The sequence below is a fragment of the Coturnix japonica genome, chromosome 1, assembly GCF_054131305.1.
Source record: "Coturnix japonica strain WE chromosome 1, WE-NBRP24, whole genome shotgun sequence".
NCBI classification, from domain to species: Eukaryota; Metazoa; Chordata; class Aves; order Galliformes; family Phasianidae; genus Coturnix; species Coturnix japonica.
Genome location: NC_140663.1, coordinates 80,582,390 through 80,597,033, shown reverse-complemented (window position 1 = coordinate 80,597,033; position 14,644 = coordinate 80,582,390). Strand labels below are relative to the sequence as shown.

Below are 14,644 nucleotides of genomic sequence, written 5' to 3'. Positions count from 1 at the left end.
TAAAAAGTGTTGATCTGTAAGCCAAAGGAACACTCATTTCTTCCTTCTCTATACAGTCCTTCACATGTGCCACCATTCTGTTATAGCATGTTGAAGGAAGTAATCTAGAAAGTGACATGGGTTCCTGTTAGCCACACTATTTCTTGAGTCCAAGAATCATTTAACAGCCATTAGGAGGGAAGAAATTTTGGTTTTCAGACTTTAGGTAAGACCACCATTATTTCACAGAATCACAGAATTGTAGGGGTTGGAAGGGACCTCCAGAGATTATCGAATCCAACCCCCCTGCCAAAGCAGGCTCCCTACACCACGTCGCACAGGTAGGCGTCCAGGCGGGTCTTGAATGTCTCCAGAGAAGGAGACTCCACCCCCTCCCTGGGCAGCCTGTTCCAGTGCTCTGTCACACTCACATGTAAAGAAGTTCAACCGCACATTCGTGCGGAACTTCCTATGCTGTACTTTCATCCCATTACCCCTAGTCCTATCCCCACGCACTACTGAAAAGAGACCAGCCTCACCACTATGGCTCCCACACCTCAGGTATTTATAAACATGGATCAAGTCCTTTCTCAGCCTTCTTTTCTCAAGGCTAAACAGACCCAGTTCCCTAAGTCTCTCCTCATAGGGGAGATGCTCCAGGCCCTTCACCATCTTAGTGGCCCTCCGCTGGACTCTTTCCAAGAGATCCCTGTCTTTTTTGTCCTGGGGAGCCCAGAACTGGACACAATATTCCAGATGAGGCCTCACCAGGGCAGAGTAGAGGGGGAGGATCACCTCCTTCGACCTGCTGGACACGCTCTTTTTAATACACCCCAGTATGCCATTGGCTTTTTTGGCTACAAGGGCACACTGCTGGCTCATGGTCAATCTGTCGTCCACCAGGACGCCCAGGTTCCTCTCAGCAGAGCGCCTCTCCAGCAGGTCTTCCTCCAGCCTGTACTGGTGCATGCAATTATTTCTACCCAGGTGCAAGACTCTACACTTGCTTTTGTTAAACCTCATCCGGTTTCTTACTGCCCAGCTCTCCAGCCTGTCCAGGTCTCGCTGAATGGCAGCACGGCCTTCAGGCGTGTCAGCCAATCCTCCCAACTACGTGTCATCAGCAAACTTGCTGAGGGTGGTCATCAAGGTCCTCATCAAGGTCGTTGATGAAGATGTTGAACAAGACCGGACCCAGTACAGACCCCTGGGGGACACCGCTAGTTACAGGCCTCCAACCGGACACCGCACCGCCAGCGACAACCCTCTGCACTCTGCCAGTCAGCCAATTCTCAACCCACTTCACTGTCCACTCATCTATCCCATACTTCCTCAGCTTTGTTCTAAGGATGTCACGGGGGACAGTATCAAAAGCCTTACAATTCTTGTCAGCAATATACATCTCAGGAACTTGCTTATTAAGATCAGAATTATTTACTCCAATTAACGCTATTTAAGAAAATTTTAAAACTACATGGAATGAAGATTCACATAAACAAGAGACTACAGTTCTGATTCAGATCCTGGAATATCCAGTAATACTCATTAAGAGTTGCCCATAATGTGTGCTATTTAGTCTGTCGTGATCCCTTAAAGGAGTAAAAGAATTGGTGAAAACTAATCTAACTGCAGGCAAACCTAAGGGAGACCCTGGGAACTCAGAAAAACATAGACAAGGCTCAAGATGGACAGGCCCACTTGATTTACTGCACTGCAGATAGGCTGAAACACACTCGTCTCAGAGATCCCTCTCTTGAGTCAAGAAGTCCAGAGTGGACAAAAACTGAGATTTAAAGTGGACCTGAACAGGCTTAGAAGAGCTACATCTGCGGAAAATAATAAAAAGAATATTGCATCAACAAAATCTGAAGAAATTGAAGCAAATGCAACCCAAAAAATCAGGTGAAGAACAAGATGTGTTTAATCTGTAATCGCCCCTTAGAGTAGTACGATATATGAAGCCAACTGCTTTCTCTGCAGTAAAAGCCGAGGGAAACAAAGGCAATCCAGTCCGGCCACGTGCCTCAGAACAGGGCCGATGCCGCGGCCATGGAGGCCCAGGGCAGCTGAGGGGGGGCCGAAGGGTGGGGCCGAAGGGTGGGGATGGGGCGTCTGTGACGGCACAGCGCGTCACAATGCGGGGCTGGCATCGAGGCCAGCAGCGGGCAGCGCTGCTGCACTTTGGCCTGGGCCAGCGGTGAGTGCAGCAGCAGGGGGAAGGCTGTGCTGGGCCGGGCGCGAACTGCGGCCCGCGAGGGCTTTGGGAGCCTGCAGTGCCGGCAGCGAGCGCTCAGGGGAGCCTGTGAGCAGCTCTCTGGGCAGCCGGCAGCGGCGCTGGCCTCAGCCCCCGCTGCCTCCCAGCTCCCTCGGCCCCGCTCCTACCTGAGCCCAGGGGCTGTGTGTGGCTCCTGGCCCCGCTCCCCCAGCCGTGCTCGAGCTCCCACCCAGCCCCTCTCACTGACCTCCCCTCTCTCATCTCTTCCAGATCATGGCTTTGGCGTTTTTCTTCGCCTTGTTGGCGCGGACAGTGGCTTTCGTTGGTGATGAGTTGGATGCGGAAACGCTTGAACGCATGCGTGAGCGTGAGGTGTTTCTGCAAGAGCAGATGACACTGCAGTGGCAGCACGTAGAGAACCTGGGGCAGAGCTGGATAGGCATTCGAGCCTTGTCCTCTGTGTTGCCTTACGGGAAGGTTTGCAGCCTTCTGGAACGCATGCGTCAGGTGTTTCTGCGAAAGCGGATGGCAAAGCTTCCGCTTCCGCTTCCACAATTAGAAGAGAGCAACCTGGAGAAGAGCAGGGTGGATATTCAAGCCTTGCTCTTGTCTGTGTTGCCTTACTGGAAGGTTTGCAGTGTTGTTTGCATTCTCTTCCTTTTTCTCTGGTTCATGTGGAAGATCTGTAAAAAGTTCCAGAGAACTGAAGACATCAGTGATGAGGAGAGCTCCATCCGTCAGCAGGAGCAGCAGGAGGAGCAACGGGAACCGGAGGTGCAGCAGGAGAAAGCGGAAGAGGAGGGGAGTAATCTTCTCCGTGCTGATGTGCTCTGGCCAGAGCAAATTCATCGAGATAACTGTGAGCAGGTCCTCCTCCTCTTTGGTCGCCTCATCAACTTATGCCAGTATCTGGTGTCAGATACTTTCTTTCCGGTGCCAGAGCACCCCATCGGGGTGGGCAGAGCCTATGAAGGCTGGTGTCCCCCTGAGGGTGAACCCATGTTCCGCCTGCTTGTGCCCCTGTCGGCCCCCCGTGGGCACGTTTTCCACCTCGATCTGGGTGCCGCAGGGGAGCTGCCAGCAAGGAACTCCCGCATCCGTGTAGATCTGGAATGCACGTGCGGGAGGGAGCAGGAGATGGGTATGCGGTGCTTTCTCCACACCTCCGAGGAAGAGCTGGGAGATCAGCAGCCCAGCCTGCTACGTGACTTCTGCAAGGACGCCTACCTAGACGCGGAGAAGACTGCCCGATGGTTCCAGGTGCTGATCACAAATGCCTGGAAATACATGCCTGAGGCAGAGACATGCACTATGAGTGTGGGGTTCTCCGGGCGCTCCTGCAGGATTCATCTGACAGACATCCACAAAACAGACTTCGTTGCTGAGACCGTATTTGGCGTCCAGCAAGAGAATACGGACATCTTTCTGAGCAGCCAGGAGACAGAGGCTGCTTTTACCCCCAGCACAACCTGGCCACAGAGTTGTGCGGTGGCTGAGGAAAAGTTTTTCCAGCACATAGCCACTCATGACCAGGGGAACACTTTCAACAACCTCAGATATGTGCAAGTGGGTGCCCACATCCTGGCGGGCCAGAATTTTTCTCCCTACCAACTGAGGACAGTGATCATGCACCTCCTGACTGCCATCCCTCCGGAAGGCTGGCATGTGAGCTATTTCCTGCAGCGGATGGATGACATCTTGCGCTACCTGCGCTGCTGTGTGGAGGAAAAACGCCTGAACCATTTCCTCATAGGAAATGAGGACGTGCCTGCGGAGATTATCTTGCCGCAGGAATTCCGAGCGTCCCAACCGCTCAACCTCCTCCAGCACCTGGTGCAAGATCCAGACAGCTATGAGCAGGCACTGCAGGAGTTGCAGGAGCTGCAAGATCGGCTCACAGGCCTGCTGATCGATAGCAATTGAGAGACACCCACTTGTCCTACAGACCAGCACTCTGGACATGGAGAAGACACCACTCAGCAGGCAGTCGGAATTGCTCCCCAATGTTTTCTCCACAACAAACCAACAGTGCGGTAGCCAGAGTGCTGAACTGAATATGCACAAGGGAGCAGCTGATGTGAGACTACACTGTCCTTCCTTCACCACCCTGAGGACCACCTGGGGAGAGAGAAGATGCTCAGCCTCCTACAGACTCTCCAGGATACGGAGAAAACTGCAACCTGATTCCAGGAACTGGTGAGAGAAGCCTGGGTAGCTATGCCTCGACTGTCAACAGTGCGGTGCGATTTGAGGCCCTCTGTCTGCTTCTGCAAGCTCCGGCTGACAACCACCTCTTGCAGAGTCCTCTGGATTGAGCTCAGGCTCAGGGTACAGCAAGAGGACTTGGACACATCTCTGTCCTTTGAGTAGGCAGGGGCTGTTGATAGCAGAAGCACGAGGAGGCCGCAGAGATGCGATGCAGCAGAGACTTCTTTGGGAAACAGCCGCTACAGCAGGCTACATCTGATGGATTTCAAAAGAAGCTGCTTACTTAAGGCAGCGTTTGGAGTACAGCAAGACCATGAAGACATCTATCCGAGCAGCCGGGAGACAGAGACAGCTAGACCCATATCCTGGTAGCCACCGGCATTTCTACATATGCCTTTTAGGTGCCGGGACCACATGCAGTGAAGAAGAATCATCTTTGTCCACGCTGAAAATATAGTTAAATAGTTAAATATAGTTAATGTAGATCAGAACATGCATATTATTAAAACACATACATTGATATTCCATCAATGTATGTGTTTTAATAAAAATTTAATTAAAATTTCTAAAATGTTATAAAATTTTATAAAAATTATAAAAATTTATAAAATTTTATAAAAATTATAAAATTTTATAAAAATTATAAAAATTAATAAAAATTAAAAAACAAACCAAACTTGTGGTATATTTGCCCTTCTTTTGGTGAAACTGATGCATCAGCTTTGGGACACTGGTGGATGGCAAGCTGAGACTAACAATCGCAGAAGCCAGCTTTAAGCTTGACTATGTTCATTAGACATTATTTTGGGCTTTGTAACTTAGGTTCATGGTGAAGGCATGGCCAGGACCCCCTTTTCTGCAGAGCTGGCACTGACATCAGCACAGAAAAAAAGTAACACAAATACATTAATCTGACTTAGGGTGGGGTAAACCAATGTCATTGCAGCTGACTTTCCTCCCATTCATCAAAAATTCTGTAGCAACTAAGCAAATACAAAACAACTAAAAACCACCAGCTAGGCCAAAGACAGTAACTGTTCCCATGCTTTTAACTGGAGAGAGAAGTAAAAAGTGTTGATCTGTAAGCCAAAGGAACACTCATTTCTTCCTTCTCTATACAGTGCTTCACATGTGCCACCATTCTGTTATAGCATGTTGAAGGAAGTAATCTAGAAAGTGACATGGGTTCCTGTTAGCCACACTATTTCTTGATTCCAAGAATCATTTAATAGCCATTAGGAGGGAAGAAATTTTGGTTTTCAGACTTTAGGTAAGACCACCATTGTTTCACAGAATCACAGAATTGTAGGGGTTAGAAGGGATCTCCAGAGATCATCAAATCCAACCCCCCTGCTAAACAGGATCCCTACACCTGTTGAAAGAGTCTGGCCCCACCACTGTGCCCCCACACCTCAGATATTCATAGACCTGGATCAGGTCCCCTTTCAGTGTTCTTTTCTCAAGGCTAAACAGACCCAGTTCTCTTAACCTTTCTTCATAGGGGAGATGCTCTAGGTCCTTTACCATCTTTGTGGCCCTGTGCTTGACCCACTCTCGCTTAAGGGTTGGCAGATGTATGGGGAACTGTTAATCACAGCCTGAACCTCTGATTATTCCATCTGAGGCAAGTGTTGAGTCAGCTGTGGGAGCACAGGTGAAATACCTTCACCTGTGGTCCCAGAACAGGTAGAGCTTCACTCTACCTCTCCTAGATTTCATTTAGAGGCTGACCACCACTCAGGCTGCATCTCTTTCTGGATTGTTCAGTGTTTTGTATCTTGTCTGAAGGTCTCGGAGTTTATGAGCTTTTTCCCATAGATACTTTCTGGTTATTGATTTATGACTATTCCTGTATTATTTGAACTGTACATTACTATTCTGACTTTATGTAGCTATTCTTGCATTATTCCAACTGTTCATTTGACTGGAGAGCAGACAAGGAAGCAATATCTGGACAGAGATTGTACTCCTATTGTATTGTCACTGAATACTGGAAAGTGTGAGCTTGTTTTTCTTATTTGTTACTTACTATTTCTCTATGGTGCTTGTGGCTTCTCAGGATGCACTGTTATCAACTTCTTTTGTTCTTGCATGTGAGGAAGTGATTGTGAAACATTTGTTTTTCAGGCATTTGAAAGTTTACTGATGGGGAATAAGTGTTTACATCTTGGGCTGACTGTTTTTTTGGTTTTTTTTTTTGTTTTTTTTTGTCCTGTGGCCCTTTCTAGGAAATCTTTCTGTTCAGCAGGATTTTTATTCATGATCTTAAGGAAGACTTCAGCCTAATTATTTCTTTCTGAGGAAATCTCTGAGATGAGTACTACTATTTGATTTCCCTTATAGAAACCTTTATTCTAAACTCCAAGAGATGTATTTTTTTAGTTTGTTTTTCTTATAGGTTGTTATGAAGCTGAACTGAAAGTGTAGAAATGGAGTACTCGTGAGTGCAGTGCTTTTTAATACTTAGAGCCTCAGTCACAAAGCTAGATCCTTAGAATTCTTTCAGGTATGTGATTTAGTTAGAGCTCTAACAAGTTCAGCTGCTTTTAGACCTGTAGGGAGCTTTTGTGAGCATACGGCTTCTTCAGGCTGAATATGCTGCCTAATCAGGTGTTGCATAACAGCATTGATCTGCAAAGATCTGAAATGAGCTTTTACTTACTTGTATGATGGATTGTAGGAAGAAAAGAAAGTTGAGTGGCCTTTATAAGGGGATATTTAAAGCAATTCCAAAGGCCCTTTAGAAGAAATGATGTCTCATCAAACTTCTGCTGTTTGAAATCAACCTAAAAATGTATTTATCTAAATATTGCAGTTTGTATTTGTCACCTATGTGAAGAACAAGCTGTGATAGAAGACAGTGCCCATAAGATGTAAAGTCTTTTCCTTACATAAACATGGGGCATCACCTCTCAAGCTTTGCCGTTGAAATTATATAATTTCTGCTTAATTAGCATATGAATCCAACTACTGAAAAAAGGTTGTGGTACCTGCATGCTGATTTGAGCATCTGATTAAAAATAAAAAAATAAGTATGCTGAAACCTGTAAAATCTTCTAATTAACTTTTAAGTTATGTTCCTGTTTTTCTGTGTTATAGGAAGAAACATAAGGGTAATGTTTAAGGAAATGGAAAAACAACGCTCTTAATTTTGTATCTAAAGAAATTAAAATATCTAGGAGTGCTACATAAATAAGTTAATGAAAGTTATGTGGTGTATGAATTTTGCATTTCTTTACATAGGTTATTGAGTTTTTAGGTCTTATAAGGTTTAAGTGCACAAGATAACATAGGGCTGTTGAAAACCCTGTTCTACTCTGAAGATGCGCGTGAGTGTTTAAAATTGCTGCTTCAAGCCTGTAGGAAAGTATATGCCATTTAAGAAAAGTTTCAGTTGTGTATGATACTTTGAAAGTAATTTTTTTAGCTTATCTTCAATCTTGAGTGTTCTTATTAATTTAAGGTATTAATTATTGATTAGATGTTGTTTCTGGAGGAGGTTTATATAGGAAATCTTTGTTTATGGAAGGCAAAGAAAGGCAATCAATTCATAGTGATCGTATTGTCCTGAGGTATGCTCTATTAACTGCCTTAATATCTAACAGTCACAATTCTATTTATAGACTAAAGTTTTTATATTAGATAGAAAATAGTGATAAGGTAATTTCAAACTGTTCTTTCTCAATTTAAGCTGAAAAAAGCTTTCTATTTAATGCTTGCCTAGGTCTAAGTATGTTCCAAGCCTAAAGCACTACATGATAGCACTTAGCGATATCTTCAGACTCACAGGAATATCAATGCAAATGATGAGATGAACATCTAGAGTCAGTATAGTTGTTGTAAAATATGTCTACTTTGTGCAAGTAAAAGCAGCCATGTGGGAAAAATGTCTAGGGTTAATAACATGGAACATTTCCTTTTTTCTTAAGCTTTGTTTTAGGAACTTCAAGCACTTCCTGATTGCAGGCAGGTACATTTATTTTCCAGTGTTGGAGATAATTGCTAAATAACTTTTCTAAGACATATGGAAACTTTACCTCTATTTAGGTTCATGAATTCTTAGGCTGCTCTCTAATAAGTGATGTCATTTCAATTCTGCCTATCCTAAGATATTTTCTCTCAACCAAGTTACTCATTAAGACAATTATCTCTTCTCTCAGTCCTTATTTGTGCCCCTCCCTCCCAGTTCCACCCACCTTAGGTTTCTGTATACCAGCACTTTTCCCATCTACTATAAGACAAATTCTAAATGGTGTAGAACTAGTACTAGTAGTTATTTTTACAGGCTCCCTGTAAGCAGTGACTGTGAAGAATAAGATCATTAATGTGCTACTGGCTGCACAATTGTTATTGATTGCAGGCTGCAAAATTACTTGCCTGTAATTTTCTTAGGTGTTCACTAAGAATGTTAGAGAAGAAGTGCATTTTCTAAGTTTGAATTTGATCAGTTATACTATGAAAACAGAAATACAGTCTATGAGAACTGATGTTCATGGGAAAAATTAGAATGCAGCTGAAAGCTTCTGCTAGTGTGATACTGACCTGTGAATGCTGAGAGGCATTTGAGTGTGCTGTGAAAGGAACAAACAAATAGAAATTTTTCTTTGAAATGGCAGCAGAGAGTGTATCTCCACTCCAACTGAACTTGTTTCTCCATATTATTTTGCTTCTTAGGACTTAAATTTTCCTCTTGCTTTTGGAGTCTCTATATGAGGATTTCAAACAAAAATGCTTACTGCTAAAGCTTACCAATAGTTGTAACCACCTAGAGCCAAGTGATGAAACAAGGATAATCATGCAACAGAGATGTCTAACAGATTTAATTCTAAGTGTTTCCATGAGGACTGTCATAGGAATATTAGACCTTTCCCTACCCTTTTGTGTACCAATAGCCAACATGGTATCTGAGGTTGTTAGCACATTTGGTTAATGGTAGCAGGTGGGAGAACGGATTATTGATGGCTGAAGAAGCTTGAATTGTCTGTGATGTTCTCCCAGAGAATCCATAATTAGCAGTGTGGAGTATACAACAAATTTATAATACATATTTAGTCAAAATTCTCAACCAGTTGGGTTTCAGATGCTCTCTCAGATTGTAGATGAAATTTTTTTGCATAGAAGGTCTTAAGGGGTTGATGCATCCACTGGTCATAGTAAAAGAATATGCCCAAGGAATGCTTGCTCCAGCAGGCTCAGTGTATGATTAGAGGAGATGTGTGGGGAACTGTAAACCAACTTTCCTAGTGCGTAATTTATTGCTTGGTTTCAGTGGCACTGAATCCCACTGTGAGGGTTTTTCTTTTTGCCCAGTTAATGCATTCCACTGATCTAATAGCAGCCTTGATATCACAAAAGAACAGAAAAAGTGGTATTATTGAGCTTTCAGTATTTGAAAATAATCTGCTCTCCCTCTGACATCTTAACACAAAATTGCAGTAAGATTCTATGCCGGCTTTCATAAATATGCAAGTGATAAGTACATTGTATAGGCAACTTCTCTTTTAAGTAATCACTAACACAGACTAAGAGTTTTACCTAGGGGTGATGCTTAAATAGGTCTTCTTCCTATCAAGAGCAGTTGTTATGGACAAAATTCAATAGATCCCAAATTAGTAGAGTGGTGTAAGAAGCAGGAAGTTGAATTCAGATTTACAAGTACCAAGGTGATGACACATTGGGTTCTTTTTTTTGTCTCTCTGTTTTGCACATTAAATGTTTACCCAACAGTGATGTGTTGAGTTACTATCCATTGTTTTAATTTTTTTGTTACTTAATTACTTGTTACACACCTTAAACACACACTGGTGTGGCCCAGAATTTATTACCATTGTATGAACTCAACACACTGAAGGCAACTTGGTTAATTCTCAGCTTGCATGTTCGTGCTATGCGGCACCCTACTGAAAAGAACAGACTGCATGTGATGTGTGTAGAATGAACGTAGTTTTTCAGAAGAGGAACCGAAAGCTTGATAAATAATCTTGCTACTCCAGGTGAACTGCTAAAGCTACTAGCTTCCTATATTTGTCCAGTGTAGTGTTGTTTGTATTTGAGTTAGATCCTCTAAACAAAGCTGGAAAGCACTGTAATGATGTGTTAGATCTACATGGTGCTGTTGCAGTTCACTGGGGTGAACTTTGTACCTCCAATAGAAAGAACTGGCTCAGTCTGCCCGGAGTCATAGGGAATAAGAGGGACTTGGATGTTTTCATGATAACCAGATAAATAGCATGGTGTTATGAAATCCTATCCTGGGTTAGATGTTGGGAGTGAACTAACTGTTGTCTGACAGAACTGTTTTAACAAACAGAAAACTGAAAGCCAGAAATCCAGCTACCTTTCAAGGGCTATGTCTGCAGTCGCTTTCTTGTTTGATGTTTTATGTGAATGCGAAATCTTGCCAATTCAGTAAATATTTTTAAATAGTTTTGGTTTAATAGCTTTTGACATTGTTTCCTTTTTTTTTTTTTTCTTTCTCCTCTGCATAACCAATTAAAATAATTGGACTCTCATTCATTTGATTTTTGTCAAGATGTTGGTAATAGGATTAGTGTGTGTTACTGCTGGGTATTAGTGAACTACCATAATTTTCTTCAGTTCAGTGTAGCCTGTAGTTTACCCAGCTAGCAACTAATTAGAGCAATAGATTCAGTCTGTAGTATGGGGTATGAAGCTGAACATGCTAACCATTGACCAGTTACAGGAGAAATTCTAGACTGTAATATAATGCTGGAAAATAAACTTGTACTATACTTCATGTTAGTTGCTGTTAACACGAATAAGTACTTTCTTTTTTCCTGAGCTCTTGAAACACAATTAACTTGTGTATTGACAGAATAACCTGGAACACCCTGGAAGGGGGTGGGGGGGAGGTGGGAAGGAAATATATTGGTCCTCTGGCTGGTGTTATGAAGTGGACAAGACCAGATGGTACTTCAATATGACACTGTTAAATATGTAAAGTAGGTAATATCATGCATAAGCACTTTTAAAATAATTTAGATATAACTTTAACCAAGCATGGAAGTAGAAGTGGTTCCACCAGAGATCCTTCTATGTACCTGTGTGCTTTTTATGTACGTACACTCTATAACGTTTTGGATTTTTTATTTTGCTTAATAATTTGTTGACAGTTGCTGTTGATGAGATACTTAATTTGACTCAATAAAAGAGTTGCTAGGGCTTACAATGAGCAAGTGAGCTGCAACTCATTTACTTGATTTAGATGACTAAACAGTGCTTGAATTTTCACAAAAGAAATTTTATTCTTTGTGCCAGCTGTCTGATAGCAATGTGGAAACTCTTCAGATACTAACTCCTTGTTAATCTGGGCTTGACTAATGAGAAGGAAGCAGAGCAATATTCACATTGCTCTAATTTGAATGAGTCACTGTAGTTGATTTTCTTGCTGCAGCCTATACACGGGAGTCTTGCACTGGAAATGCAGATGCTGATTTTAAATTTCTTTGCTCTTGGATGCTTTTATATTCAGATAACACTGAATCTTTCTTTTTCTTAGTTTGACAGTTAAATTGTTGCTTTTTTTTTTTTTAATCCATGTATTTGTGGAAGTAAAATCTGTCACTAATCAAGTCTATCACAAATTGCTGGAAACTAAAAGGTATCAGGAACTCTGATCTTTAGATGAAGACCTTAAAAGCACATTTTGTAGATACTTGTATGGTTGGGACAGTTAAATTTTCCTTCTCTTCCCTTTTACTAAATGTCGAAACTGATATATGGAAATGTATTTATTTTACAGCATGTTGGCTCATAATGCTGGAATTCTAAATCTTGTGTGCATGATAGCTAGCATAATTGATACAGGACGTGGAAGATCTGTACTGTGATCCACTGTCAGAATTTAGTCAGTGAACAAATTGGAACTATAGTATTTGAAAAGGGTTTCTAGGTGGTAAGAGTAAAATTGAAATTGAGCCCACTCTTGTTCCAGATGATTTCAACCACTTGGAAGTTAACATAGCCTTATACTCATGTATGTCCCTTTATGGTTTTTTAAAATATGCAGTAGTTCCATGTAGTAGGGGTCTGACTGGAATGATACTTGAGCTAATAATGTGCAGCCTGGCATTTGTCTTGTAATGCTGTCATGTTTTGTTGCTATGTGAGAGAAAGTAACAACTTGCTAATTTAAGTCTAATATTCAGATACCATTCTCCTTTTGTTCTTAACATAGGTCCTTGACTAATCAGGCATAGTCAGATCACTTGACTAGGCTGAAATTTCTTTTAATTTACTTGATGCTTATTATAGTTCTGTAAAAGTATATACATCACCAACACTTGTCTTACAAATGTCTAGTCAATTATAATATTTAATAATTAATATTTGATGAAACTATGCAAAATCTTTTCAGATTTTTCACTGAAGGAAATGTAAAAGGCAAAAACACACCCAGGGGTGTGGAAAAGGGTGTTGTGTTCAAGGTTGTCATTTTTCTTGCTGTTGGAGTTTTGTAGCACTTGTGGAAACTGCTAGATCAAAATGATCAGTGGTGAAGCAAAACTTTGAAAGTATTGCCCACATAGTGTTCAGCTTTGTTTCCGTGTCCTGTGACATTACTCGTTAGTTTCATGCTGTCTCACCTTTACTTCATTCTATCAATCAACAATGATTTGGAAAGAGTATTTCACATTGTATGATCAGATGATTCTGATATAGGGTGACAATTGCTTCTCTTCCTGCAGACCTTTCAACTAGGATACAATTATGTATGCTGTACATAGATGTTAGTCTGAGGCTGTCATTATAGTTGTGTTACAGCTACTAAAAAAAGTTGCAGTGAAGTACCAGTGCACATATAGTAGACAGTATATATGTTCAAATAAGTGTGTTGTAATGTATATATTCTGTCTGTAAGGATGCTGTTTACAACAGACAAATAGGTGCTTTAATGACAGAAATGATACAAACTATCTTGAAACCAGATAGGGAGGCTGAAACAGCTGTCAAGCTATTTCTTAAAATGCAGTCTTACCACTATGGAAGAAATGCAAGACACATGGTGGGACTGCAGCCACTATTTATACACAGTCTCTCAGTCCCAAGAGAAATTTATTTCATTTATGAATATTAAAGCTTTAAAAATAAGCCAACATATTTTACAAGTTACATCTGTGTATTCTGTTGTAAATACATGCTATCATTGTGTGGTAGATGTTAATCCTAGATTTTAAAACTTGATTTCCTTCTCAGGATGGAAACATATTATTCACGTCTGGAGATTACTAGAAAGGGGCATTGAAAGTTGTTTGGCAACTTGCAAATATAATTATTTCAGTACTGGAAGCGTGTGCCCCTTCCTTCTGCAAGAGTCTCACTAACAGTACAGAATATGAGTCTTTATGGAAATATCTTTTAAATCTTGTTTTGGCACAAAAACTTGCGATAAGTATGAATAGTATAGTTGATGTTGTTTCTAAGCATGTAAAGTAATATAAAATTGCTCTGCACTGGAAGAAAACTTAGCTTTAACTTGTTCAACTTAAGATTAGTCAGAAGATTAGTTAGACACGTTTTCCTGAAATAATAGACTGTTTTAAGCATGCTTGTTAAATATTATCTCCTTAAAAGATGAAGGTATCTCAGATGTAGCAAGACCATTCAGAATCTTGATTTAAAAAAAAAAAAGAGTAATGAATGGAGCTTTTGTTGATAGTTTGGGTCATCCAATAGCACTGGATTCATGCATTAGGACACTTCTATCTGAAAGAACAACACAGTTAATTTATGCCTTGGAATAAATTGTTCTTCTCCAGATCTGTTAGTTTGTATTGTAAAACTGATTGGAACTATCTGTTAAAACATCTGTTATTGTAGACTGTTTCTCCAAGTGCATCAAAGTGAACTTGTGTTTTCTAGACTTCCATTCTAATACTTCCATCAGTTCTTCAGGTGAGCCATATAGACTTCTTAAAATGTTGCCATAGTATTTTATTGACATAGGCTGTTATAATAGCATAAGTAGTTCTTTATCTTCTCATTGTTAGCATTTCAAGTTAAACACTTGAAGCCCGATCTCCTTGGTAACATTACTACAGACAAATTGAGGACTCTGCATTCTGCTTGCAAACAAGAGAAAACTCTCCAGGAAGCATATTTTGTGCTATAAATAAGTCATTCCCCAAGAAAGAGCAATAATTTAAGTCCTCTTTAGTATTTTTGGCCATGGTTTTAAGGGATACTTTTTGTCTGTGAATCTCTCCTGATTTCTTTATTTTA

The 14,644-nt window shown here is 41.3% G+C and overlaps 1 protein-coding gene across 1 annotated transcript; it reads left to right on the top strand.

The window, feature by feature from the left end:
- The first annotated feature begins 2,322 nt into the window (after positions 1 to 2,322).
- On the top strand, positions 2,323 to 4,881 carry LOC146762547 (inositol 1,4,5-trisphosphate receptor-interacting protein-like 1). Its single transcript, XM_085536793.1, has one exon. The coding sequence runs from the start codon at positions 2,468 to 2,470 to the stop codon at positions 4,115 to 4,117; it is 1,650 nt and encodes a 549-aa protein (XP_085392919.1). The 5' UTR covers positions 2,323 to 2,467; the 3' UTR covers positions 4,118 to 4,881.
- The last annotated feature ends 9,763 nt before the right edge of the window (positions 4,882 to 14,644 follow it).